Source organism: Hylobates moloch, unplaced genomic scaffold, assembly GCF_009828535.3.
Source record: "Hylobates moloch isolate HMO894 unplaced genomic scaffold, HMol_V3 SCAFFOLD_16, whole genome shotgun sequence".
Taxonomy (NCBI): Eukaryota; Metazoa; Chordata; class Mammalia; order Primates; family Hylobatidae; genus Hylobates; species Hylobates moloch.
In genome coordinates, this window is record NW_026652291.1 from 55,353,824 (window position 1) to 55,379,509 (window position 25,686).

Consider the following 25,686-nt stretch of genomic DNA (forward strand, 5'->3'; position numbering starts at 1 on the left):
GTCTATCAACCAGGGCCCCAGGGACATCTGTCTCCTAAAGCCCCCTCTCCCTGAATCCTAAAGGTGCCCTTGTCCTGCTGCTTCCTGATGCCACACAGGGGCCAGGGTTTCCGGCCTGCATGAGCACAGGTCTCAACAAGGTACATGAGTATGATGAGTCCAGCTGAGCAGACTTCTTTGGCTTTGGAAATCAGATTTTCCCCAGGCAGTTCTGTGTCATCATCTACACCATCAGTATTAAAACCAACACTCCAGGTTTGTCCAAAAAAGGAGCTGTTTTCCTCCCTGATCCTTTGTCAGAGTTGGCTAGGGCAAATACAGTGATGAGTGCTTTTGGTGGTATCAGCTGAATACATTTAACCAGAGAACAGCATCCAAACTGCACACTGGGAGCCTGTGAAGAATCCCGATGATTGGTATAAAATGGCCTTACATTAAGCATCTTGTGATAAGCCAAAAGCTGTAATAATTTAGAATGAACTGTAGTTGGAACCACAACTGATCCTGGGTAAGCTCGGATCTACCTAGGTACTCCTTAAGCTATACATTATCTTGCCTTAGTCTTTCCCTTTGCAGCTTCCACTGCCCAGCATGCTGAATGGTACCAGGGTGTTGTGTGTGAGGCTGGGAGGAGGGAAAAGGGTGAAAAAGTTCCATGAGGAACAAATATAGCATGAACTCCAGGGCCCTAATGTAGATCACAGTTACAAAATTAATAATTTTTTAATTTTATTCTCCATGATATGTGACCCAGGTAGCAAAACAGGCCAGAAACAGACTCCTCCACCCCCACGCCAGAATTATTCCTTATCTCAGTATTAGTTTGTATTCAAGAGCAAAAGGTTTTGATGGAAACATTTCTACTTGAAAAAATAGGGAAACTCCACTCTTTGGTGTATTGCTTTTTTTTGAGACCAAGTATCACTCTGTCGCTCAGGCTAGAGTGCAGTGGTGTGATCTTGGCTCACTGCAACCTCTGCCTCCCCGGTTCAAGTGAGTCTCCTGCCTCAGCTTCCCCATTAGCTGGGATTACAGGCACGTGCCAGTATGCCCAACTAATTTCTATATTTTTAGTAGAGACAGGGTTTTGCCATGTGGGCAGGCTGGTCTCGACTCCTGACCTCAGGTGATCTTTCCGCCTTGGCCTCCCAAAGTGCTGGGATTACAGGCATAAGCCACCACACCCAGCCTGGTGTACTGCTTTTAAATCCTGAAAGAATCAACTGATGTAAAAGTACTAAAAAGTACTTTTCTGAGGACAATGGCTGAAAAATTTTTTTCTAAAAAGTACTAAAAATTTCCCTTTTTAGGGATACCAGAGGACATATAGTGCAATACAAAAAATACAGGTGTGTTCTGACTTTCATTTGACATTGACAATAAATTCAAACATTTTCAGGAAGCTTGAAGGAAGCAGTTTTGTCTTTTTTCTTTAGAGATGGGGGTCTTGCTATGTTGCCCAGGCTGCTCTCCTGGGCTCAAGGGATGCTCCCACTCGCCTCCCTTGTAGCTGGAACTACAAGTGTACACTGTGCCATGCTTGATTTGCCTTTTTAACTAAGGGAAGAGAGTAAGTAGGCAAATTGCCTAGGTGCTCTGTTTATGTTTTCTCTGCTATAAGACAAGGCATTGGCTTAAATGATCCCTAAGATCTCAGCAAGCTCTCAACTCCTGTAAATCTATGTTTTCTTCCCAATAATGTTAACATGTAGATTTTCCCCTTTTCATATTCTCTAAATCTTCTTTAATGTGAATGTTTTTCCTTTTTAATATAGACATTTAAAAGGAAAAGCCAAGACCAAATTGAAAGATTTAATCCTCTCTCAAGTCCTGGATGGTGTGCAAAAAAAGTATTTCTATACTAAAAAGCTTAATTACCTTTTTGTGATATATTCTAAATAATGAAAAAAAATGCATAGCACAGTTTTGAACCTAATTCTGTGTTTTGCATTTTTAGTTGCAGTACCTACCCCAGCTAACTGGCAGCAGCATCCTTCCAGCTTTGGATAATAAGAAGTACTACTGTAATACCAAGAAACTTAACTACCGTTTTCCAAACATTTAAAGGAGCTAGGAGACATGATTTTAAAAAAGGAATCAATAGATGCTTTGAAGAAAATAAAACTTACACAGCTGATTGAAAACAATTACAATGTTGAAAACACACCAGGAGAAAACAGAAGCAAGAAACTGGGAGGCCAATTGGCAAGATATTAAGGGAAATTCCAGATCCAGTCTTCCATGCTTGATGATGGTGTCCACAAAAGAAAGAAAAAACCTGTTTGGAGTTGCACTTGTATTTCAGTTTATGTAAGTAGCCGAACTTATGGACAGAATATGAACTGTCCCATACCTCTGGCAAAACTAGATGATATCAAAAAGATTTATGCTTCAGTTGTACCACATGCCACACAAGAAAAATGGACTACAAAATGCCCATATATATTTCCTCGGATCTCTGTTGCCTGAGTCCTATCTCCTGCCTCTCAGATTGTTTCAGCATCATATTTAAGATAGTTCTATTTCTTGAAATCAAAATGTTTAAAATCCTATTTCCTGCCTGCTCTATTTCTTGATTTTTATATTTTAAAACGTTTTGAGGGTAACACTTAGGTTCAAAATATTTAAAAGCATACGAATTATCACAAAAATTTGGTAATTTATATATTTAATTATATGTTTATACATTTCATCCTTACTTTATCAGTAAAGGATACACCTTAGTCACTTTTGCAGGCAAGGTGGATTTACTGTAATCTTTCTACATTTATTCACCCAGTTCCCCTTGTAAACAATGGCATGAAGCTCGGCAGCTGATTAAGGCAGTCAAAGGGTAGAGCAAGACCTACAGGCTTTGCAGGAACTGAACCTGTCAGCCTGAAAATAATTAGTATTTCATTCTCTCTGGCACAGGCTTTGACCTGGTACATCTATAGGCAAACCTGTAATTCAGTGATCTGGGTTTCAGAAGAAATTACTTGTGAGCTTTTACTTGAGTCATGAAAGACATTATGTTGTAAACTGTTTTCCCTGAAACATCTTTTTGCACTATGTTTGTATGTGTGTGTGTGTGTATATATATATGCTATTCTAACAACTAATATATTACACTAAGTAGTCCAAAGTATTGAGGACTCATAGCTTTGCACAGTGAGACTTAAAATGATGAAAATATATATATATATATATATATATATATCTCGAACCTCCCACCTCAGCCTCCCAAGTAGCTGGGACTACAGGCATGTGCCACTATACTGGCTAATTTTTTTGTATTTTTTGGTAGAGGCAGGGTTTTGCCATGTTCCCCAGGCTGGTCTTGAACTCCTGGGCTCATGTGATCTGAGCGCCTTGGCCTTCCAAAGTGCTGGCATTACAGGCATGAGCCACTGCACCCGGCCAAAATGACATAATTAGCTTTGATTTGGTCTACTGCTCTTAATCAAAAAGCTTTTTCATCCTTGTCCCCTGGACACAAGGGCAACATGAAGCCTGACGTCTGTTTCTTACAGCTCAACACCATTTCTGGTTGATGTGCTGCCACTATTCCTAGCACTTCTCAGCCATGGTCTTCAAAGTTGTATTTCACTCTATTTTCAAAACATTTCTTCTGTACGCTCATTTTCTTCCTGTTAATTTTCTTCATGATGACATCTGACCCCATTTACTTAAGTAATCCACTGAGGTCTGGTGTCTAGTCAATAATTTTGACTACCCTAGGCAGTTTAATGATATCCTAAGGCTTCCTAATGTATGTCATTTCTTGCTTAGACCTGATATGGGTTAAATGCTAGTCCCTGAATTATTCAATTCCTGTTAGACAGCCTTGATTCAAATGACAAGGAAGAACATCCAGCTTCCATGAATAGTTAAAAAAAAATTTTTTTTTCCTTAACCCAAGAAAATGCACTTGACGAAGGTAGATTACTGTAACTGCCTAATAATTCAGCCAATAGTTTTACCAAAAACTATTCAGAATAGAAAAGTAGCTCTAGACTAAATCGTGGTGAATCAGTTGTCTCACCATACAGTAATGAAACAAACCTGAGAAAAAAGGCTTATTTTTTTTCTAATGAGTTCCATTAAATTTATGCTTATGTTCAATTTAACCATATTTATAATGCTTTTATTCGGTATGAAATCTCCACTGTATCACATGAGACTCTTCCAAATCCTTTTATTTACTATTTTCTGATTTTTAAAATGACAGTGGCAATTACCATTTATACTATGTGTTATTTGTATAAGCTGTTAAACACACGTTGTTAAACACAACGAAAATTCATTTTTCTACCTGAAAGCTGTATCATAGAAAGTGTTTATTGGAAAATTATTTTCAAGTTTATATTCAACAGCTTAATAATGTTCAAACCAGGCTGGACGTGGTGGCTCCCAGCACTTTGGGAGGCCGAGGCGGGTGGATCCTGAGGTTAGGAGTTCAAGACCAGTCTGGCCAAGATGGTGAAACCCTGTCTCTACTAAAAGTACAAAAATTAGCTGGGCGTGGTGGTGGGTGCCTGTAATCCCAGCTACCTGGGAGGCTGAGGCAGAGAACTGCTTGTACCTGGGAGGCAGAGGTTGCAGTGAACTGAGATCACACCACTGCACTCCAACCTGGGCAACAGAGTGAGAGTCTGTCTTAAAAAAAAAAAAAAAAAAAAAAATTTCAAATCAAACATACAGAAATCTATAAACAAGCTGGCATATAAGAGTAATAGAATCAGGGCCATTTCTCACAGGTAACAATGAAGACCTGTTTTATCTATTTGACTTTTTTTTTTTGAGACAGGGTCTTAATCTGTTGCCCAGGCTGGAGTGCAGTGGTGCCAACATGGCTCACTGCAGCCTCAACTTCCCGGGCTCAACTGATCCTCCTACCGCAGACTCCTGAGTAGTTGGGACTACAGACATGTGCCACTACACCCAGCTATTTATTTTTTATTTTTTAATTTTTTTGGTAGAGACGGTTTTGCCATGTTGCCCAGGCTCGTCCTGAACTCCTGGGCTCAAATGATCTGCCTGCCTTGGCCTTCAAAAGTGCTGGGATTACAGGCCAGCCTTTTGTTTTGTTTTGTTTTAAGAGACAGGGTCTCCCTCTTTCACCCAGGCTACCAGGCTGGTGTGCAGTGGCCATGATCATAGCTTACTGCAGCCTCAAACTCCTGAGCTCAAGCAATCCTACCACCTCAACTTCCCAAGTATCTGAGATTACACGTATGCACCACCATGCCTGCCTAATTTTTAAAATTTTTTATAGAGATGGGGTCTCGCTGTGTTGCCCAAATTGGTCTCAAACTCCTGGTCTCAAGTGATCCTCCCCCCTCAGCCTCCCAAAGCACTGGGATTACAGGTATGAGCCACGGCACCCAGCCTAAAGCAATGTTAGGTTTTAAGAAAAACCTAAGCATAGCCCACTGGTTTTTATTGTTTCCTTTATTATATTGCAATCTGCAAAACTATTTGTATTCAGCCAAGTATCTATGTCCAGTTTTAATAAAATAGTAGCCTAAGCTTACAAAATAGACAAATTAAGCAGCAACTGTTGATTCTGAGAAAGTCTGTATGCTATCAAGAACACAAGAATGCAGGATCATGGGAAATGCACGCAAATCCTGTTGAAGCAATGCATGCTTCAACAACCAGTGACCACTTTGCAAAATTGACTCCAACAATGAATCTGTAATTTAGCTTCTAATTTTTCATAATTGTGCATTTATGGTAGTATGCTTCACTAACTTTAAAGTTAAATGTAAATTACTGTTAAAAACATCTGTTGTACAAATAACTTTAAAGGATTCTAAATAAATATCTACATCAAGAGATATCTACAGATTTACATATTAAATGAATATATTAGAATTAAAATGTTACCTAGTTTACATTTTTCTTTTTCTTTTTTTTTGAAGACAGTCTCACTCTGTCACCCAGGCTGGAGTGCAGTGGCACAGTCTCGGGTCCCTGCAACCTCCACCTCCCAAGTCAAGTGATTCTCCTGCCTCAGCCTCCAGAGTAGCTGGGATTAAAGGCGTGCACCACATCCAGCTAATTTTGTCTTTTAGTAGAGATGGGGTTTCACCATGTTGGCCATGGTTGGTCTTGAACTCCTGACCTCAGATGATCTGCCCGCTTTGGCCTCCCATAGTGCTAGGATTACAGGCATGAGCCACCGCGCCCGGCTGCACTTTTCTTAAAATGAATTAATGTACATAAATTCTCACTTTCAACTTAGTAACATTAGTGAGTCACGTCTGAATATTTATTTTCTACATATGATGCACTCTCCACCTCTAAAATGTCATGATATGGCATCCTTATAATTCTACTGATGACTATATAATATTAGTTGATGTTTAGAATCAAGTTTCAAATGATCCTTTATACTGAAATAAGACACATTATTTTACTTCAATTGTAATTTTAGTTCCAGAGAAGGCAGTGCTGTCTTAAAGGCTTGGACAAGATTTTCTTTTTCTCTTACTCCAGGAAGATCACTTAACAACAAATATTTGAGGTTTCTGCAAATAAAGAAAAAAGTCACTTCAATTTGGCCAAGAGCATTAAAAATAAACTCAATTTACTGACTTAAAGAAAGAAAATTACGTAGAAAATGAATCTATATCACCCTATGCCTTCAAAATTACTTTTAGAGCAGTAGCCTTAGAGATGAAATTCATGCCAGGAAGTAACACAGACTTTGGGTTACGTCAATATTTCTAGCTGAATCATTCTAAATAAAATATATTTTTATAATGATGTAGATATCCTTTGCATGTGAAACATAAAATGTGAATCTCAACCCCAAAGGGGCAAAAACTGGGAAAATTCTTAAAGATACTAGAGTTTCTATTAAAAGATGAAGCTTTGAAGCTTCAAGTAATGTAAGAGATGAACAATCTAGTACTTTTGGTCCTAATGTTTAAAATTTCTTAAACTCCCTGTGATACTGAGGTTACTGGCAGATCCATTATATATTAAAGCAGAACTACATTAATTAGATTCATAATTTGAATGTTGAAATCTCTAACATAGGGATTTGATTAAACAAACTTCTAGGCTGGGCACGGTGGCTCATGCCTGTAATCCCAGCACTTTGGGAGGCCGAGGCGGGCGGATCATGAGTTCAGGAGTTCGAGACCAGCTTGGCCAACATGGGGAAACCCCATCTCTACTGAAAATACAAAAATTAGCCAGGCGTGGTGGTGGGCGCCTGTAATCCCAGCTACTCAGGAGGCTGAGGCAGGAGAATCGCTTGAACCCAGGAAGCGGAAGTTGTAGTGAGCCAAGATCGTGCCATTGCACTCCAACCTGGGCAACAAAAGCAAGACTCCGTCTCAAAAAAACAAACAAACAAACAAACAAAAAAAACTTCTATTCTTTTTTCATCATGCTCATGAGACTCAGAATCTTATAAATTTTAGAATTAAACATTCCTTGCTAGTATTATCTGTTTTTGCATTTGGGATTAGGTGACTTGCTCCAGGCCATGGCATGAGTCTGGTTGGTGGCACAAGAGGATATAGAACAGCTTTCCTAACCATTGGATGCATGCTTTTGATGATTATTATAGTTTCAGGCAGTGTTCTAGGCTCTAGAGACAGAAAGGTGAATATTTCAAGGTTTTTTTCCCCTCAAGCAAAATAATTACATGGTAAAATGCTAATAGGTATATACCAAATGTCTTGAAAATATCAAAACCATAGGAGAAATTGCTTTAAAAAAAAAAAAAAGGAGAGAAAGCATAATCATTGATGCTTACTGAGGGCTTACTGTGACAGGCACCATGCTAGGTGCTTAATGTAGATTTAATTTTTAAAAATATACTCTACAAAAAAATTCAATAAAACATTAATGTATTAAGGTTGATCATTTTAGCTGTTTTAAAGTATTACAGATGAAAATGAGGTCATTTTTTAAAATTATCTTTTTCAGAACTAAAAAAAGACACCACCCCTCACAGTCAATTAAATTCTAACTATTCACCTTAACAGCATTGTCAAGTTTCCACTTTGGCTTTGATCATCTACCTTAAATGACGCAAAGCAATGATGCCTTTGTCTGTGATATTCCCACAGGATATTATTTCCATTTCCAATATGGTTTTTTGTAAATTTTCAAGTTGACTAAGTCTCAGCAAACAGTCATCCTCGATATAATGACACTTGCACAGCCTTATTTTTTCAACATGTTCTAGGCCCTCTGGAGAGAAAAAGTACAGATTAAGAATCTGCTTTACCACTAAGATGACAACCTGTCCTGGTTTGCCCAGGACTGACTTGGTTTTAGGACTGAAAGTCCTATGTCCTGGGAAACCTCTTAGTCCCATGAAAACTGGAAGGACTGCTCACCCTATTAACCATATAAGGAATTCACTATAGAGTTTGTGCTGATGGACAGGACCATTCCACAGTCAGATGCCCACACACTGGAGGAAAGAAATGCCCACATAGGGCCAGGCCCAGTGGCTCACACCTGTAATCCCAGCACTTTGGGAGGCTGAGGCAAGTGGATCACCTGAGGTCAGGAATTCAAGACCAGCCTGGCCAACACAGCAAAACCTTGTCTCTACTAAAAATAGAAAAATTAGCCTGGCGTGGTAGTGCATGCCTGTAGTCCCAGCTACTTGGGAGGCTGAGGCAGGAGAATCACTTGAACCCAGGAGGTAGAGGTTGCAGTGAGCCAAGATCACACCACTGCACTCTAGCCTTGGCGACAGAGTGAGACTCTGACTCAAAAAAATAAATAAATAAAAGAGGCCGGGCGCGGTGGCTCACGCCTGTAATCCCAGCACTTTGGGAGGCCGAGGCAGGCAGATCATGAGGTCAGGAGATCGAGACCATCCTGGCTAACGTGGTGAAACCCCATCTCTACTGAAAATACAAAAACAAAATTAGCCGGGCATGGTGGCAGGCACCTATAGTCCCAGCTACTCAGGAGGCTGAGGCAGGAGAATGGTGTGAACCCAGGAGGCAGAGCTTGCAGTGAGCCGAGATCGTGCCACTGCACTCCAGCCTGGGCGACAGAGCAAGACTTTTTTTAAAAAAAAAAAAAAAAAGAAAGAAAAAAAAATGCCCACGTAAGCAGAAGCTGTGTGGATATAATTATTCCTGCATTATTGAGGGCTTCTCAATGACAGAAGTTTGACAAAGATAGTTTGATAAACAAGGCCCTGGATTTTAAGTCAATAAATCAAAGACTAGACATACAGAAACAAGCTTAGTGAGAGGAGGAAGGAGAGGAAGGTGTCTGTAACCTCAATTTAATTTGAAAATAAATATCAAACACAGGAAGAAACAAACTTGACTATACTGAAATGGGCAAAAAGGACATACCTATGACTATAATCGTGAGTCAACTGCAACAAAATGGTCACTGCAAATCATCTGCATTTTCTATTAGCAAAATGATAGGGTAGTTACCCATGTGGTCAAATCCAATTCTCATGATACAAGAGTCAGTGGCGTCGATCGCCTGAATCTTGTATTTGTCCAGAGGGCCTGTTGGAAGGTGGTTGTAGTCCTTCTGCCACCTCTCCTGGCCATGGTAGCGCACCATGGCCCCACAGCGCAGCAACCACTCGGATGCCGCCCTGTCAGGGCCAACATCCCTGATGCGATCATAATCCACCCTGTTGGCAAGAGAAAAAAAGCAGTTTGCTTTTACAATAATCACTAGCTTGTTAACTATATTAACTGACATGAATAATACAGAACGCAACAAATTTTCATTTCAAGTGACTGAGGAGGAAGGTAAATGTATTAGTGAGATCCATGCAAAAAAACAAAAACAAAAACAAAAAAAAACTGTAGTCTATCTGCTTTTTTAGTTTTGTTTTTGTTTCCAAGTGAACACTGTCAAGGCGTATTATTATTTTTGTTTTTTTTTTTTATATGAATTTATCAGACACAACTTTTCATTGATTCACATATAGTAGAGTGCTTGACACCAGAGATACTTAGTAACTATTCTACAAATGACTATACTTGGTTAGAATTTGTATTAATAACAAAAGATTAAAGAGAAAATAATTCTGAATCTGTGTTCAAATTAATCTCATTAAGTGATATTTATTAATTTCTACATATGCTTTTTTCTCTAGCTAGTGATCATAATGCTGTATTAAGTAATTAGGTTAGTTTCAACAGTTTCAAAATGATATTTCTAAGTGTGCCACCCACTAATTTTTTTGAAAACCCGAGTTACTTTGATAGAATTCAAGAGGTTAACTACATTCCTTTAAAAAGCCATAAAAATAAAATACTTTAAAATTATATTTAATAAGTTTTTTGATTATAAAATGTTTATTTTAGAAAACTTGAAATGTATCAAAAGGACAAGTAAGAAAAATCACTGAAATCCTGCAACCCAAACAGCCACAATTAATATTTTGTAATCTATTTTTCTGGTGTTTTTTCCATGTTTGTGTGGGTTTTGTTTGTTTGTAAACAAAATTAGGATCACACTGCACAAATTGTTAAAATAACATTTGAAATATGAGAAATAGCCAAACAAGCTATTGGGAACTTATTTAGCTGTAACCATCTCCACATTTCTTCACTTTATTTAGAGTAACTTACTTATTAAACACTGCATTCAACCAGCCCCAGAAGTATCTGGAGTCACATGACCATGAGAGTTTCTTTACGCCACACAACCGCTGGGAAATTTTTCCAAACAGCATCATTTGATCTAGACACACAAAACAGTACTTACATTAGATCGTCATCAGAGTCCCATACATATAGCAACTTACTTCAGAGTCAATGCTCTTGTACTGATAAAGCTGATGACTCACTTGCCACTCAGCAATTACTGAGCAAGTCACTCCTGTTTCTTGTTCTTGGGGTTATTTGCTTGCTGCAAAAAAATGAGGGGTTGGACGGGATGGTGTCTAAGGTTCCTTCCGGCTTGAACGTTAAGTTCCACTGTTGAAACCTCAATTGGAGTCTGTCTGTCGTACTGCCATCTAGTGTCCATTCAGGCGCTGTAGCTATGAATTTGCTGAAGCTGGCTCTATTCCCCATCTATATTTCCAGCATCAAAAATGACACACTAAAATCACCGAAAGAGCAACGTGTCGAGGTTAAGATGCTTGCATCCAGGAAAGAAGAGGAGACATGAAAATAGATCTACCTATGACAAGGCTGCAAGTGGTGTTACCAGAGCAGTGTAAACAAAAAAACTGTTTTAAGGGCAGCTGAGAAAGACTGGGCAAGTAACTTCACCTCTCTGACCTCTGGTTTTCTCATTTGTAAAATGAGATGATTTGCTTAGATAATTTCCAGCTGTCAAAATGTATAACCATAATTTGAGAAAGTGATTCCTGGAGTAGGTTTCGATTTGATTTACCTCAATTCAAGTTTCCCTAGTAATGTGCTAGGTGTGTGCAGGGGACTGGGTGTGGCAGGGAAGGGGGGGATGGGGAGACAAAGATAAATGAAACATGGTGTTTGCTTTGAGCCTCTGACAATTTAATGCAGTATGGAGTCGCTAAGACACGTTACCAAGTAGTTAAAATAAGTGACAGAACTTGATAAATGCCTCAAGAGTTAAAATAAGGACAGAAAGGATTTCAGCAAAGGTGCCAGGAAAAATTATGCCAGATTATTAGCTGAAGCAGGAACATTTAAGGCATGTTATTTTCAGTTTCACTAGCACATGTGAGTCATGAGAAGAGGCAGGCAACTTGCACAGTCAGGTCATGAAGTGTTTTGCATGCTCAGCCAGGGAATTTGGACTGTATTCTGTAGGTAGCAGGGAGTCACCGAGGTTTCTGAACAAAGCACTGGCCTTTGGGAGGCCGAGGCAGGCAGATCACGAGGTCAGGATATCGAGACCATCCTGGCTAACATGGTGAAACCCTGTCTCTGCTAAAAATACAAAAAAAAAAAAAAATCTAGCCAGGCACGGTGGCACGCGCCTGTAGTCCCAGCTACTCGGGAGGCTGAGGCAGGAGAATCGCTTGAACCCGGGAGGCAGAGATTGCAGTGAGCTGAGATTGCACCACACTGCACTCCAGCCTGGGCAACAGAGTGAGACTCCATCTCAAAAATAAATAAATAAAATAGAACAAAGCATTGGTATTGTTACAGTTGTGCTTCAAGAAATTTACTCAGCAGCATCAAGATTAAGGGTCAACAGAATGGGACAGCCAGTCAGCAAGGGTTTCAATCACGTGAGGCCATACGAAAGGGCCTAGTTGGGGAAGGATGGGAATGACATTACAGAGTTAGTTCCATATGACTCAGTTAAGTGAGATGTAGGGGCAAGGGCTAGAGGAGTTGAAAATGACACAAAGTTTTGGCCCTGGGTCACTGGGAGTAGGATGGCGATGCCATTAAAAGAAATCACATCAGGAGAACAGGGTTATAGGTTCAGATTTTTTTCTTTTAGTTTTTCATAATCTACATATTAAGTGTTAGCAAGATTTCTAAGCGCAGACGACCAACAAATCACTGGAATCAGAGGTCACAAAATGTTACAGCTGTAAGGAATTTAGATCACCTGGATGAAATCTCTCATTTAGACGTGAGGAAACTGAAGCCCTGATATTAAGTAACTTCCTGACACTCTCAATCCTTTCTGAAACAAGGTGGGGTATTAATAAATGCATGTGTTTAAAGGGACTTGCTCAATATTTCATGACTAATTAATGGTAGTGTTGAAACCTGAACTCGGTTCTCTACCAGCCCAGGGTCCTGAGGAAGTGATTGAGGATGCTGAGGCCGTGGGACAGTGAGAGATGTGAACTGAAGACAGAACCAACTACCCTTTTCATCCCTTTTCCGCCATAGCCGTCTTCGTTACGGCAAGCCTCTGCTCCACTACCTCTTATCATGTTCTCAACCCTTTCCAGCTTTTTGTTAAAGCTCTCTCTGCCTGTGCCCACCTCGAATAACTCTATTAGTTGTCAATCTTATTTACAAATATGGGCTTTCCTAGCTTCTACTCAGGCTGTTTTCTCTTAGCCTTCCTCCCCCATCACCATCAATCTGTGGAAATCCCACCCAACCTCAAGACCTTACTCAAATGCCATGTCCATTCATTCATTCACTCAAAAAATGTTTATTGAATGTCTGCTATACTTAGTGCAAAGGCAACAATGGTAAGACAAAACAAAAACAAGAACAAAGGAGAAAGAGACACACAGAAAGACAAGGTTCCTGACCTCATAGAACGTAAAATTTAATAAAGACAGATAACATATAAAGAGATAAATAACACCCAACGTAGTTGGATAATAGAGGTGTGAACAAATGCCATGAGAACCCAGAGAAGGGAGTGAGAAGAAGGCTTCACACTAGAGGTGTCTTTTGAAATGGGTCTTAATGATTAAGAGTTTTCAGTTAGTCTAGAAGCAGAAGCAGAATATGCAAAAAAAAAAAAAAAAAAAAAAAAATTCCAGTTAGAATGAAAAAAGAGTATGCAAAGTAAAAGAAAGAACAAGGATGGCATCTTATTCATTTCCATTTTTCTCAGCATAATGCAAAAGTTTAATAAATATTTGTTTATTAATAGTCTTCAATGGTTGACATGTTTCCATGGAGAAAGGTAAAACCAGTTAAACTGTTATTAAGCAGGTGAATTAGAGTGGTCTTTGAAAACTGAATACTTTTGCTTGATTCATTTTGGCCCATCTTATAATTTAGCTTAAATGAAAGGCCAAATTTACTTCAGCTGTAATCTCTAAAAACACAAGATATTAGATTTAATGTTTTAAACATAAAAATTAAATTTATATTTGGCAACAGAGGTAACAAAAATTGATAGGTTTTTACATTTCAACTGCAACTTTGCTAATGATTTTGCAAATTATTCCTACTTGAGTCCAAAAGTTGCCTTTGGGAACGCTTTCTATAGGGAAAGAGGAGACCTCTAGTGGTAAGTTAGTGAATCTAGCTCTAATAAATTAAAAGAAACCAGTTAAACGCAAATTAGAAAATAACCATTACTAAATTACTGCTGCCATAGATAATCCACCATGATTAAGTTTCATACCAGGGATGCACAAATGGCTTCACATACACAAGTCAATAAGTGTTATATGCCACATAAACACAATTAAAAACAAAAATCACATGATCATCTCAATAGATGCAGAAAAAGCTTTGACAAAATTCAGCATCCCTTTGTGATTAAAACCCTCCGCAAAATTGGCATACAAGGGACATACCTCAAAGTAATAAAAGCCAACTATGACAAACCCACAGCCAACATAATATGAACAGGGAAAGTTTAAACATGACCTCAGCTCACTGCAACCTCTGCCTCCTGGGTTCAAGCAATTGTCCTGCCTCAGCCTTCCGAGTAGCTGGGATTACAGGCGCCCACCACCACATCTGGCTAATTTTTTGTATTTTTAGTAGAGACGGGGTTTCACCATGTTGGCCAGGCTGGTCTTGAACTCCTGACCTCAGGTGATTCACCCACCTTGGCCTCCCAAAGTGCTGGGATTACAGGCGTGAGCCACCGCACCCAGCCCCACTCTCATCACTTCTATTCAACATAGTACTGGGAAGTCCTAGCCAGAGCAATCAGACAAAAGAAAGAAATAAAAGGCATCCAAACCGGTAAAGAGGCAGTGAAACTGTTGCTATTTGCTAATGATATGATTGTATACCTAGAAAACCCTAAAGACTCCTCCAAAAAGCTTCTAGAACCAATAAATGAATTCAGCAAAGTTTCAGGATACAAAATTAGTACCTTTCCTATACACCAACGGTGACCAAGCTGAGAATCAAATCAAGAACTCAACCCCTTTTATAATAGCTGCAAAAAAAAATAAATACTTAGGAATATGGCTAACCAAGGAGGTGAAAGACCTCTAAAAGGAAAACTACAAAACACTGCTGAAAGAAATAATAGACGACACAAACGAATGGAAACACATCGCATGCTCATGGATGGGTAGAGTCAATATTGTGAAAATGATCATACTGCCAAAAGCAGTCTACAAATTGCTTCGAGTTCATTGCAGATTCTGGATATTAGTCTTCCCATCAATACAATTCCCATAAAAATACCATCATTCTTCAGAGAACTAGAAAAAACAATCCTAAAATTCATATGGAACCAAAAAAGAGCCCACATAGCCAAAGCAACACTAAGCAACAAGATAAATCTGGAGGTATGACATTACCTGATTTCAAACTATACTATAAGGCCACAGTCACCAAAACAGCATGGTACTGGTATAAAAATAGGCACATACAACAATGGAACAGAACAGAGAACCTAGAAAGAAACCCAAATACTTATAGCCAACTGATCTTCAACAAAACAAACAAACAAACATATAAAGTGGGGAAAGGACACCCTATTCAACACATGGTACTGGGATAATTGGCAAGCCACATGTAGGAGAATGAAACTGGATCCTCATCTCTCACCTTATACAAAAATCAACGCAAGATGGATCAGGGACTTAAATCTAAGACCTGAAACTATAAAAATTCTAGAAGATAACATCAGAAAAACCCTTCTAGACATTGGCTTAGGTAAGGGTTTCATGACCAAGAACCCAAAAGCAAATGCAATAAAAACAAAGATAAATAGTTGGGACTTAATTAAACTAAAGAGCTTTTGAGTGGCAAAAGGAACAGTCAGCAGAGTAAACAGACAACCCACAGTGTGGGAGAAAATCTTCGCAATCTATACATCTGACAGAAGACTAATAATGTCTAGAATCTACAATGAACTCAAATTAGCAAGAAACAATCCTATCAAAAAGTGGGCTAAGGACATGAAGACAATTCTCAAAAGAATATATATGAATGGCCAACAAACATATGAAAAAATGCTCAACATCACTAATGATCAGGAAAATGCAAATCAAAACCACAATGTGATACCACCTTATACCTGCAAGAATGGCCATAATAAAAACAAAAAAAAAAAAAAAAAAAAGATGTTGGCGTGGATATGGTGAAAAGGGAACACTTCTACACTGCTGGTGGGAATGTAAACTAGTACAACCACTATGGAAAACAGTGTGGAGATTCCTTAAATAACTAAAATTAGAACTACCATTTGATCCAGCAATTCCACTACTGGGTAGCTACCCAGAGGAAAGGAAGTCATTATACAGAAAAGATACTTGCACACACATGTTTACAGCAGCACAATTTGCAATTGCAAAAATGTGGAACCAACCCAAATGCCCATCAATCAATGAGTGGATAAAGAAGCTGTGGTATATATATGTGATGGAATACTAGTCAGCCATAAAAAGGAATGAATTAATGGCATTTGCAGCAACCTGAATAGGATTGGAATTTATTATTCTTTTTTTTGTGAAACAGAATCTTGCTCTGTCACCAGGCTGGAGTGCAGTGACGCAATCTCAGCTCACTGCAACCTCTGCCTCCTGGGTTCAAGTGATTCCCCTGCCTCAGCCTCCCAAGTAGCTGGGATTACAGACACGTGCTACCATGCCTGGCTAATTTTTTGTATTTTAGTAGAGATGGGGTTTCACCACGTTGACCAAGATGGTCTCAATCTCCTGACCTCGTGATCCACCTGCCTTGGCCTCCCAAAGTGCTGGGATTACAGGCGTAAGCCACCGCGCCTGGCCTGGAGTTTATTATTCTAAGTGAAGTAACTCAGGAATGGAAAACCAAACATCGTATGTTCTTACTCAAAAGTGGGAGCTAAGCTATGAGGATGCAAAGGCATAAGAATGATATAATAGGCCGGGCACAGTGGCTCATGCCTGTAATCCCAGCACTTTGGGAGGCCAAGGCAGGTGGATCACAAGGCCAGGAGATCGAGACCATCCTGGCTAACACAGTGAAACCCTGTCTCTACTAAAAATACAAAAAAATTAGCCGGGCATGGTGGCGGGCGCCTGTAGTCCCAGCTACTCAGGAGGCTGAAGCAGGAGAATGGCATGAACCCAGGAGGCAGAGCTTGCAGTGAGCTGAGATCGTGCCACTGCACTCCAGCCTGGGCAACAGAGTGAGACTCTGTCTCAAAAAAATAAATAAGCAAATAAATAAAAAAGAATGACACAATAGGCTGGGTGAGGTGGCTCATGCCTGTAATCCCAACACTTTGGGAGGCTGAGGCAGGCGGATCACTTGAGGTCAGGAGTTCAAGACCAGCCCAGCCAACATGGCGAAACCGCATCTCTACTAAAAATATGAAAGTTTGCCGGGCGTGGTGGCATGTGCCTGTAGTCCCAGCTACTCAGGAGGCTGAGGCAGGAGAATTGCTTGAGACCAGGAGGCAGAGGCCGCAGTGAGTTGAGATTGCACCACTGCACCCCAGCCTGGGCAACAGAGCATGACCCTGTCTCAAAAATAAAAATAAAAAATAAACATGCACTTACCATATGACCCAGCAATTGTACTCTTGGGCACTTATCCTAGAGAAACAAAAACAGGTTCACACAAAAGGCCATACACTCATGTTCACAGCTGCTTGATTTACAATAGCTAAAAACTAGAAACAACTCAAATGTCCTTCAATGAGTGAACAGTTGAATATACTTGTATTAGTCCATTTTCACGCTGCTGATAAAGACATACCCGAGACCGAGAAGAAAAAGAGGTTTAATGGACTTACAGTTCCACATGGCTGGGGAGGCCTCACAATCATGGTGGAAGGCAAGGAGGAGCAAGTCACATCTTACATGGATGGCAGCATGCAAAGAAAGAACTTGTGCAGGGAAACCTCCCATTTTTAAAACCATCAGATCTTGTGAGGCTCATTCACTATCTGGAGAACAGCACAGGAAGGACCTGCCTCCATAATTCAATCACCTCCCACCCGGTTCCTCCCACAACACATGGGAATTGTGAGTTACAATTCAAGATGAGATTTGGGTGGGGACACAGCCAAACCATATCAATACTGCAGTACATCTATATTATGGAATGCCACTCAGTAATAAAAAGGAAGGAACTACTGATACATGTAACAGTTTGGATGTATCTCAAGGGATTATGCTGAATGAAAAAGAGTCAGTAAAAGTTACATACTCTATAATTACAATAATTACATTTACATAACATTCTTGATATAACAAAATTTTAGAAACAGAGAATAGATTGGGTGGGGCTGCAAAGGTAAGTTGTGGTTATAAAAGGGCAACTGGAGGGACCCTTGTGGTGATGGACCTGGGCTGTACCTTGACTGTGGTGGTGGATACAAGAATCTACACACCTGATAACCATGTAGAACTAAATATACACAGAGAACACCAATACAAAATGAGGAATCTGAATGAGATCAATGGATTGTGTGAATGTCAATTACCTGGTTGTGATATGGTACTAGTTTTGCAAGATGCTACCACTGGGAAGACTGGGTAAAGGGTACACAGAATCTCTATTCTTACAATTGCATGGGAATCCACAATTACCTCACAAAGTTGAATAACCATCTCTTTTTTTCATCTGTGATGGAACAAGCAGGCAATATTCTACATTGTTTTAACAAATAAAGCAAACCATGTACCACTGTTCTGGTGGTAAAACCCTTTAACCATAATAAATGCCATCACGTAGCAAATGCTTCACTGTGCTAAACACCTGATGACCTTATCCGCTCAACTGCCCTAAGATTAGGGAGACATTGCTATCATTCGTAGTTCACAGAGGAGGGTCTGAGGCAAAGAGGTGAAGTGATTTCCTGGAGCTACCTGACCAAAGACTGGAACCAAGATTCTAAGAGGCACACGAAGTCCTTTTGGTAATAAAGTATAATTCTATTCGTTATGTTCAGCTGTCCTAACTCTAAAAATTAAAAACTGCCATCAAGCATACAGAATGGGTGTTAGTAACACTGGCACGGTGATAGTGAATCACATAATTTTAAAGAGTTAGAAGGTCCTTTAGAGATTACACAGCCCATCGCCCTCATTTTTACAGAAAGGGAATCAGGTGAAGTGACCTGCACAGGTGAGTCGCTGCTCAGAGACCGCACAGCACATTTAAAACTGTATCTCGGTTCAGTACTCAAGAAAAGGACACAGACTGATAAATGGTGGCAAAAACCGAGCTGTCTGGTTCTTCCGGTACCCAGTGCCGGGTCCAGTACAGAGCAGGCGCTCGATATTTACAAGACGAATCAATGACTGAATGAATAGCACCGCCAGGAGCCCCATAAAAGAAGTCCAGAAGACTGTGGGCTGTCACTCTTCGCTGTGACAAAGAACCTCCGTGAGGAGCGAGGACTAGGGCCGGACAGGGAGCGCCGTTCTAGTGGACGCTCCACTCGGCTGGGGCCGGGATGGAGACGGTGGGTGCCCAGGCCCTCCGCCTACCGCAGGCCGCGTGCGGGGCCTAGCGAGGACGGGGCGGGAGCGGGGGCGGGGCGAGGACGAGACGGGGGCGGGGCGAGGGCGGGGCCGAAGCCGAGCCCAGAGAAAGAAGCCCCTGGGCCCGCCCAAACAAGAATTTTCACCGTAATCCCGCCCGGAGTTTCTCCCACGGCCCCATGTCTGTATGGCGGTGAAGCTCGAAGACGCGCGACCTAAAGGGCCAGGTTTTCAGTAAGCCCAGCGTTGGCGACGGGCGAGGGCGGAACACAACCACCACCCTAGTCCCGCCCGGCTCGGGGCCTAGCTTTTCTACTCACGGCGTCGGAGGGAGGGAGGGAGCGAGCCAGCGTCCCCCGTCTGCGGCACCCTGGCCTACCCTTCGCCCTCCGACGCGCGCGCCTATTGGCCACCGCAGCCTCTCCCACATGGGGCGAAGGCGCGCACTTCATTGGCCCCCGCCTGAGGGGCGGGGCTAAAGGGCGCAGGTCCTCGGCCGTGGACTGTCAGGTGGCGGCTTCTGAGCGCTGAGGGAGGGGAGCGTGCGTAGGGGATGGTGCCAGCGCTGCGTTATTTGGTTGGTGCCTGCGGACGGGCCCGCGGGGGTTTCGCCGGGGGCTTCCCTGGGGCGTGCGGGTCGGCGTCTGGGAGGCCCAGACCGCTGTGTGGAGGTAGCCGCAGCGCCAGCACCAGGTGAGTGGCCGCTGGTCCTCCCCGCCGCCTGCGCTACTGCCTCTCGCGGAGGCACCTGGTGGTGGACCTGTGCCCCGTTCCTATTTCCCTGTCCCGGGGTGAGAGCAGGTTGGGGTCCTGTAGCACTCCAACCTCGGATCCCAGGAGCTACCAACCTGCAGGTTCATTCGTTGTATTTACGGCCCGGAGGAAAGGCAGTGTATGGAGTAGAGGTCAGGAGTAGCTCTGGCTTTGAACAACCCGTCCACTTTCTGTTGAACTCTGGGCTAGTTACTTAACCTCCTTAAAGGCTCAGTTGTGAATGGGACCTTAGTCTCTCCTGTAGGTGGTCATTTGAAGGATAAAAGGACCTAGCACACAGTATAAGCAAATATGCTGTTTATTAGCTGGAGTCTTTGGCGTTGCTTGGAAGATCTGAATATAGTCTTTAATCAGTTCCTGGCACACCCCGCATAGAGTTGCCCCCGTCGGAAGCAGCTCTTATGCTAATCAAAGCCCGCAGAATTCATTGTCCTGTGATTTATAGTTTGGACGTCACATTCGAAACCACTGTCTTTCTCTGCCCTCTGTAGAAGAAACAGTTTGTGTGAAGGCTGTAAGGCTTGGAGAGGTTTTGGCTATTTTGACGACTGGAAGGTGGGCCATATGAGTGTGACTGAAGCTTAGTGGAAAACATGGTGTGGAATGACCCGGGGGAAGGACTGCATCACAGCAAGGTTTTTATTTTAACCACACGTTGACTTTTATTCTAAGAGCCACGGGAAGCTATTTAAAAGGGTTTTAAGAAGAGGCTACGCTTGGCCGGGCGCGGTGGCTCACGCCTGTAATCCCAGCACTTTGGGAGGCCGAGGCGGGCGGATCACGAGGTCAGGAGATCGAGATCATCCTGGCTAACACAGTGAAACCCCGTCTCTACTAAAAATACAAAAAATTAGCCGAGCGTAGTGGCGGGCGCCTGTAGTCCCAGCTACTCGGGAGGCTGAGGCAGGAGAATGGCGTGAACCCGGGAGGCGGAGCTTGCAGTGAGCCGAGATTGCGCCGCTGCACTCCAGCCTGGGCGACAGAGCCAGACTCCGTCTAAAACAAACAAAAAAAGAGGCTACGCTTTAGGAGGCCGAGGCGGGCGGATCGCCTGAGGTCAGAAGTTCAAGACCAGCCTAACCAACATGGCGAAACCCCATCTCTACTAAAAATACAGAAAAATTAGCCTGGCGTGGTGGTGGGCGCCTGTAATCCCAACTACTCCGGAGCCTTAGACAGGAGAATCGCTTGAACCTGGGAGGCGGAGGTTGCAGTAAGCCGATATCGCGCCATTGCACTCCAGCCTGGGCAACACAGTGAGACTCTGTCTCGCAAAAAAAAAAAAAAAGAAAAAAGAAAAAAAGAAGAGGCTAATGATTAAATGTTGATGTTCTAAAAGTTGACTCTGGCTCTGGCTGCTGCGTGTTGGTGGATGGGGGGAGTAGAGTGGGATACCAGTAATAGCGATTGTAATTTGTTACGGGGCATGTGGACAGTTCTTTTGGGAAGCTTTTCTTAAGGGAAGAAAAGTAGGGCTAGTGAAAGTTTTGTTTATACTTAAAATGTTTTTTAAAAATTTTTTTAAAAAAATTTGTGGAGTCAGGGTCTCACTCTGTTGCCAAGGCTGGAGTGCAGTGGCACAATCATAGCTCACTGCAGCCTCCACCCTCTTGGGTGGAGCGATCCTCCCTCCTCAGCTCCCCTCCCCAATGCTTCCTGCCCTCCAGGAGCTGGGACCACAGGCAGCTAATTATTTCCTATTTTTTTTGTAGAGACGTCACCCAGGCTGGTCTCGAACCCCTGGCCTCAAGTGAACCTCCCTCTTCAGCCCCGCAAAGTGCTGAGATTACAGGTGTGAGTCACCGTGCCTGGCCTATACTTTTATTTTGAAATATAGATTCATTGGAAGTTGCAAAAATAGTACAGGCCAAGCATGGTGACTCAGGCCTGTAATCCCAGTGCTTTGGGAGGCTGAGGCAGGAGGGTCACTTGAGCCCAGGAGTTTGAGACCAGCTTGGGCAAAATATAAGATCCCATCTCTACAAAATAAAAAATAAAAATAAATAAACAGTGCAAAGAGATCCCATGTATACCCTTCACCCCATTTACCCCAATGGAAACATCTTATATAACTATAGTACAATATCAAAACCAGGAAATTTATATTGGCAAAATCCATGAGCATTGTTCAGCTTTCATCAGTTTTACATGTATTCGTGTGTGTGTGTGTGTGTGTGTGTGTGTCTGTGTGTGTGTAGTTCTATGCAGTTTAATCATATGTATTAATTTGTGTAACTACCACCTCAATTAAGATACGAAAATGTGGCCAGGCATGCTGGCTCATGCCTATAATCCCAGCACTTTGGGAGGCTGAGGTGGGGCTTCATTGAACTATTTTGTCTAACTTTGTGTAGGTATGAACTTTTCCATAAAAAGCTTAAGAAAATTATCTGTTAAACCATTGGTGTTGAGATTAAGTGAGTTGTAGAGAAAGATGTCCCTTTCAGCCTCGGGGGTTAGCTTGGCCTGCAACTGTCCTCCAGTATTCATCTATGACTGTTGTTCTGTTCATCTTTCTCCATAGTGGATGCTTGGAGATTTGTGCTTTAGTTTGTGAAACATATTTCAATGATTTTGTGTCACTGGATAAAACAGTGATTCTTCAGATTTGAGGAGGGGGAGTGAAGGGTGGCACATGTAGTTGGAAAAAGCATATTCAGTGTGATAGTTTTATGTTTGAAAATAATAGTTTATTGATGGTTGTAATAAAATCTACAAAGACAATATCTTGGCTGGGAATCTGTACCAAGGTAATAATTCTAAGTGGAAGGTCTACCTTCCCCAAAGCTTTTGTGTTATAATTATCAAAAGGCAGCAAGGGGCCAGGCGCAGTGGCTCACGCCTGTATTCCCAGCATTTTGGGAGGCTGAGGCGGGTGGATCACCTGAGGTCAGGAGTTTGAGACCAGCCTGGCCAACATGGTGAAACCTCGTCTCTAGTAAAAATACAAAAACTAGCCCAGCGTGGTGGTGTTCGCCTATAATATCAGCTACTAGGGAGGCTGAGGCAGTAGAATCGCTTGAACCTGGGAGTGGGAGGTTGCAGTGAGCTGAGATCATGCTGCTACACTCTAGCCCTGGCAATAGAGTGAGACCCTGACTACAAAATTTTTTTTAAAAAACATTTTCAGTATAAACAAAACTTTCACCAGCCCTGCTTTTCTTTCCTTAAGAAAAGCTTCCCAAAATAACTGTCTACATGCCCCACAACAAATCACAATCACTATTACTGGTGTCCCACTCTACCCCCCCCCATCCACCAACATGCAGCAGCCAGAGTCAGCTTTTAGAACATCAACATTTAATCACTAGTCTCCAACACGCAGCAGCCAGAGTCAGCTTTTAGAACATCAATATTTAATCACTAGTCTCCATCTAAAAAAAAAAAAAAACCCAAAAAACAAAAACAAAAAAACCCCCCCAAAAAAACAAAAGGCAGCAAGGATGAGAAACATTATTATGTAAGTCAAGACCACCCCTGTAAGGGCCAAGGTTATGCTACCTTTTACAGAAAAGTGAGGCTTGAAGGCAAAACCATAGCATCATAGTTGAACTTGAAAGTAAGAAAGAAAAACAGTATGAAAGATGTCTCCCTTATACACACACTGCAATGTAATTGATACAGATATCAACTTGATAAATTAAAAAAATACAGCTGGGCGCAGTGGTTCACGCCTGTAATCCCAGCACTTTGGGAGGCTGAGGCGGGCCGATCACGAGGTCAAGAGATCGAGACCATCCTGGCCAACATGGTGAAACCCCGTCTCTACTAAAATTACAAAAATTAGCTGGGCGTGGTGGCACGCACCTGTAGTCCCAGCTACTTGGGAGGCTGAGGCAGGAGAATCGCTTGAACCTGGGAACTGGAGGTTGCAGTGAGCTGAGATTATGCCACTGCACTCCAGCCTGGCGACAGAGCCAGACTCCGTCTCACCAAAACAAACAAACAAACAAACAAAAAAACCAAAAAAAAAAAAAAAAACCAGTCAGTCAAAACAGTCAGTCCTTGTTTTTGTGGGTTCTGCATCTGCAGATTCAACCAACTATGGATCAAAATATTTGGAAAAAAACAGTAAAAAATAACACAGATTTTTTTTTTTTTTTTGAGACACAGTCTCGCTCTGTCACCCAGGCTGGAGTGCAGTGGCGCTATCTCGGCTCACTGCAAGCTCCGCTTCCCAGGTTCACGCCATTCTCCTGCCTCAGCCTCCCGAGTAGCTGGGACTACAGGCACCTGCCACCGCACCCAGCTAATTTTTTGTATTTTTAGTAGAGACGGGGTTTCACCGTGTTAGCCAGGATGGTCTCGATCTCCTGACCTCGTGATCTGCCCGTCTCGGCCTCCCAAAGTGCTGGGATTACAGGCGTGAGCCACCGTGCCCGGCAATAACACAGAATTTAAAATACAGTACAACAACTATTCACATAGCATTTACATGGTATTATGTACTGTAAGTGATCCAGAGATGACTTAAAGTATATTGGAGAATGTGTGTAGATTATATGCAAATACTGTGCCATTTCATATACAAGACTTGAACATATGTATGTGGATTTTGGTATCCATGGGAGTCCTGAAACCAATCCCCTGTGGGTATTGAAATATGATTAAGTAATACACATACAAATATCTTAAGTATTTGTAAATGTTTTGAACACTTACCTTAGTGGAAAATTATAGAGGTTTTGAAAAATAAAAAGCCTATCTTAATAGTTATTCTTCTGTAATTCTTTTTTTTTGTTGTTGTTGTTTTGTTTTGTTTTTTAATTTTTTTAAAAGTACAAACAAAAAGATGTATATCAAACATATTAGGAAGGTTGCACATGGGAAGATGGGGAATAGAAATAGGGGGTGGGAATTAAAGAAAATAAATGAGAGAGGGACTTTGTATGGATCAATGATAATAACTCAATCCTCTATTTGACAAAGAAGAAGGAGAAGGAAGAGGAAGATAAAGAAAGTGGGATAAAGGATCAGAAAGGGAGGAAAATAGAAAAAATTAGAGTATGACTCCAGGGTAGACCTGTTTTGTTGTCGCTTGGTTGGTTGGTTGGTTTGTCTGTTGTATTTTTCATGTTTCACCATGTTGGCCAGGCTGGTCTCGAACTCCTAGCCTCAAGTGATCAACCCGCCTCGGCCTCCCAGAGTACTGGGACTACAGGCATGAGCCACCACGTCCAGCCCCCACATTGCTTCTGGCCTCTGTGGTAGACCTCCCAGACGGGTGGCTGGGCAGAGGCGCTCCCCACATCCCAGACGGGGCGGCCAGGCAGAGGTGCTCCTCACTTCCCAGACGGGGCGGCCGGGCAGAGACGCTTCTCACTTCCTAGACGGGGTGGCGGCTGGGCAGAGGGGCTCCTCACTTCCCGGACAGGGCGGCCGGGCAGAGGCGCTCCTCACATCCCAGATGATGGGTGGCCGGGCAGAGGCGCTTCTCACTTCCCAGACAGGGCAGCCGGGCAGAGGCACACCTCACATCCCAGAAGGGGCGGCCGGGCAGAGGCGCTCCTCACTTCCCAGACGGGGCGGCCGGGCAGAGGCGCTCCTCACGTCCCAGACGGGGCGGCCGGGCAGAGGCGCTCCTCACGTCCCAGACGGGGCGGCCGCGCAGAGGCGCTCCTCACGTCCCAGACGGGGCGGCCGGGCAGAGGCGC

The 25,686-nt window shown here is 42.4% G+C and overlaps 3 protein-coding genes across 14 annotated transcripts in view; 2 read left to right on the top strand and 1 right to left on the bottom strand.

The window, feature by feature from the left end:
* The window catches only part of CDKL1 (cyclin dependent kinase like 1), a 73,647-nt gene extending 71,052 nt beyond the window's left edge, over positions 1 to 2,595 (top strand). The window contains exon 10 of the mRNA XM_058429933.1: positions 1,958 to 2,595. Coding sequence (XP_058285916.1) covers positions 1,958 to 2,065 — 108 coding nt within the window. The 3' untranslated portion in view covers positions 2,066 to 2,595. The remainder of the gene's footprint in view (positions 1 to 1,957) is intronic.
* A 3,286-nt stretch (positions 2,596 to 5,881) lies between these two features.
* DMAC2L (distal membrane arm assembly component 2 like) lies at positions 5,882 to 19,687 on the bottom strand. Of its 12 annotated transcripts, XM_058429937.1 has the most exons (7): positions 18,892 to 18,981; positions 17,327 to 17,362; positions 10,793 to 11,049; positions 10,575 to 10,686; positions 9,417 to 9,625; positions 8,025 to 8,196; positions 5,882 to 6,515 (listed from the first exon to the last, which is right to left on the bottom strand). In XM_058429937.1, exons 4-7 carry the CDS (start codon positions 10,679 to 10,681, stop codon positions 6,401 to 6,403), a joined length of 603 nt encoding a protein of 200 aa, XP_058285920.1. In that variant the 5' UTR covers positions 10,682 to 10,686; positions 10,793 to 11,049; positions 17,327 to 17,362; positions 18,892 to 18,981; the 3' UTR covers positions 5,882 to 6,400. The 12 variants fall into 12 exon arrangements, with proteins under 12 accessions (XP_058285920.1, XP_032035119.1, XP_032035122.1 ...); XM_032179228.2 differs by lacking the exons at positions 17,327 to 17,362; positions 18,892 to 18,981 and adding an exon at positions 19,579 to 19,633; XM_032179231.2 differs by lacking the exons at positions 10,793 to 11,049; positions 18,892 to 18,981 and adding an exon at positions 19,579 to 19,633.
* Positions 19,688 to 19,757: 70 nt separating this feature from the next.
* Positions 19,758 to 25,686, top strand: part of L2HGDH (L-2-hydroxyglutarate dehydrogenase) — a 73,447-nt gene continuing 67,518 nt past the window's right edge. Inside the window, exon 1 of the mRNA XM_032179212.2 lies at positions 19,758 to 19,951. Coding sequence (XP_032035103.1) covers positions 19,812 to 19,951 — 140 coding nt within the window. The 5' untranslated portion in view covers positions 19,758 to 19,811. The remainder of the gene's footprint in view (positions 19,952 to 25,686) is intronic.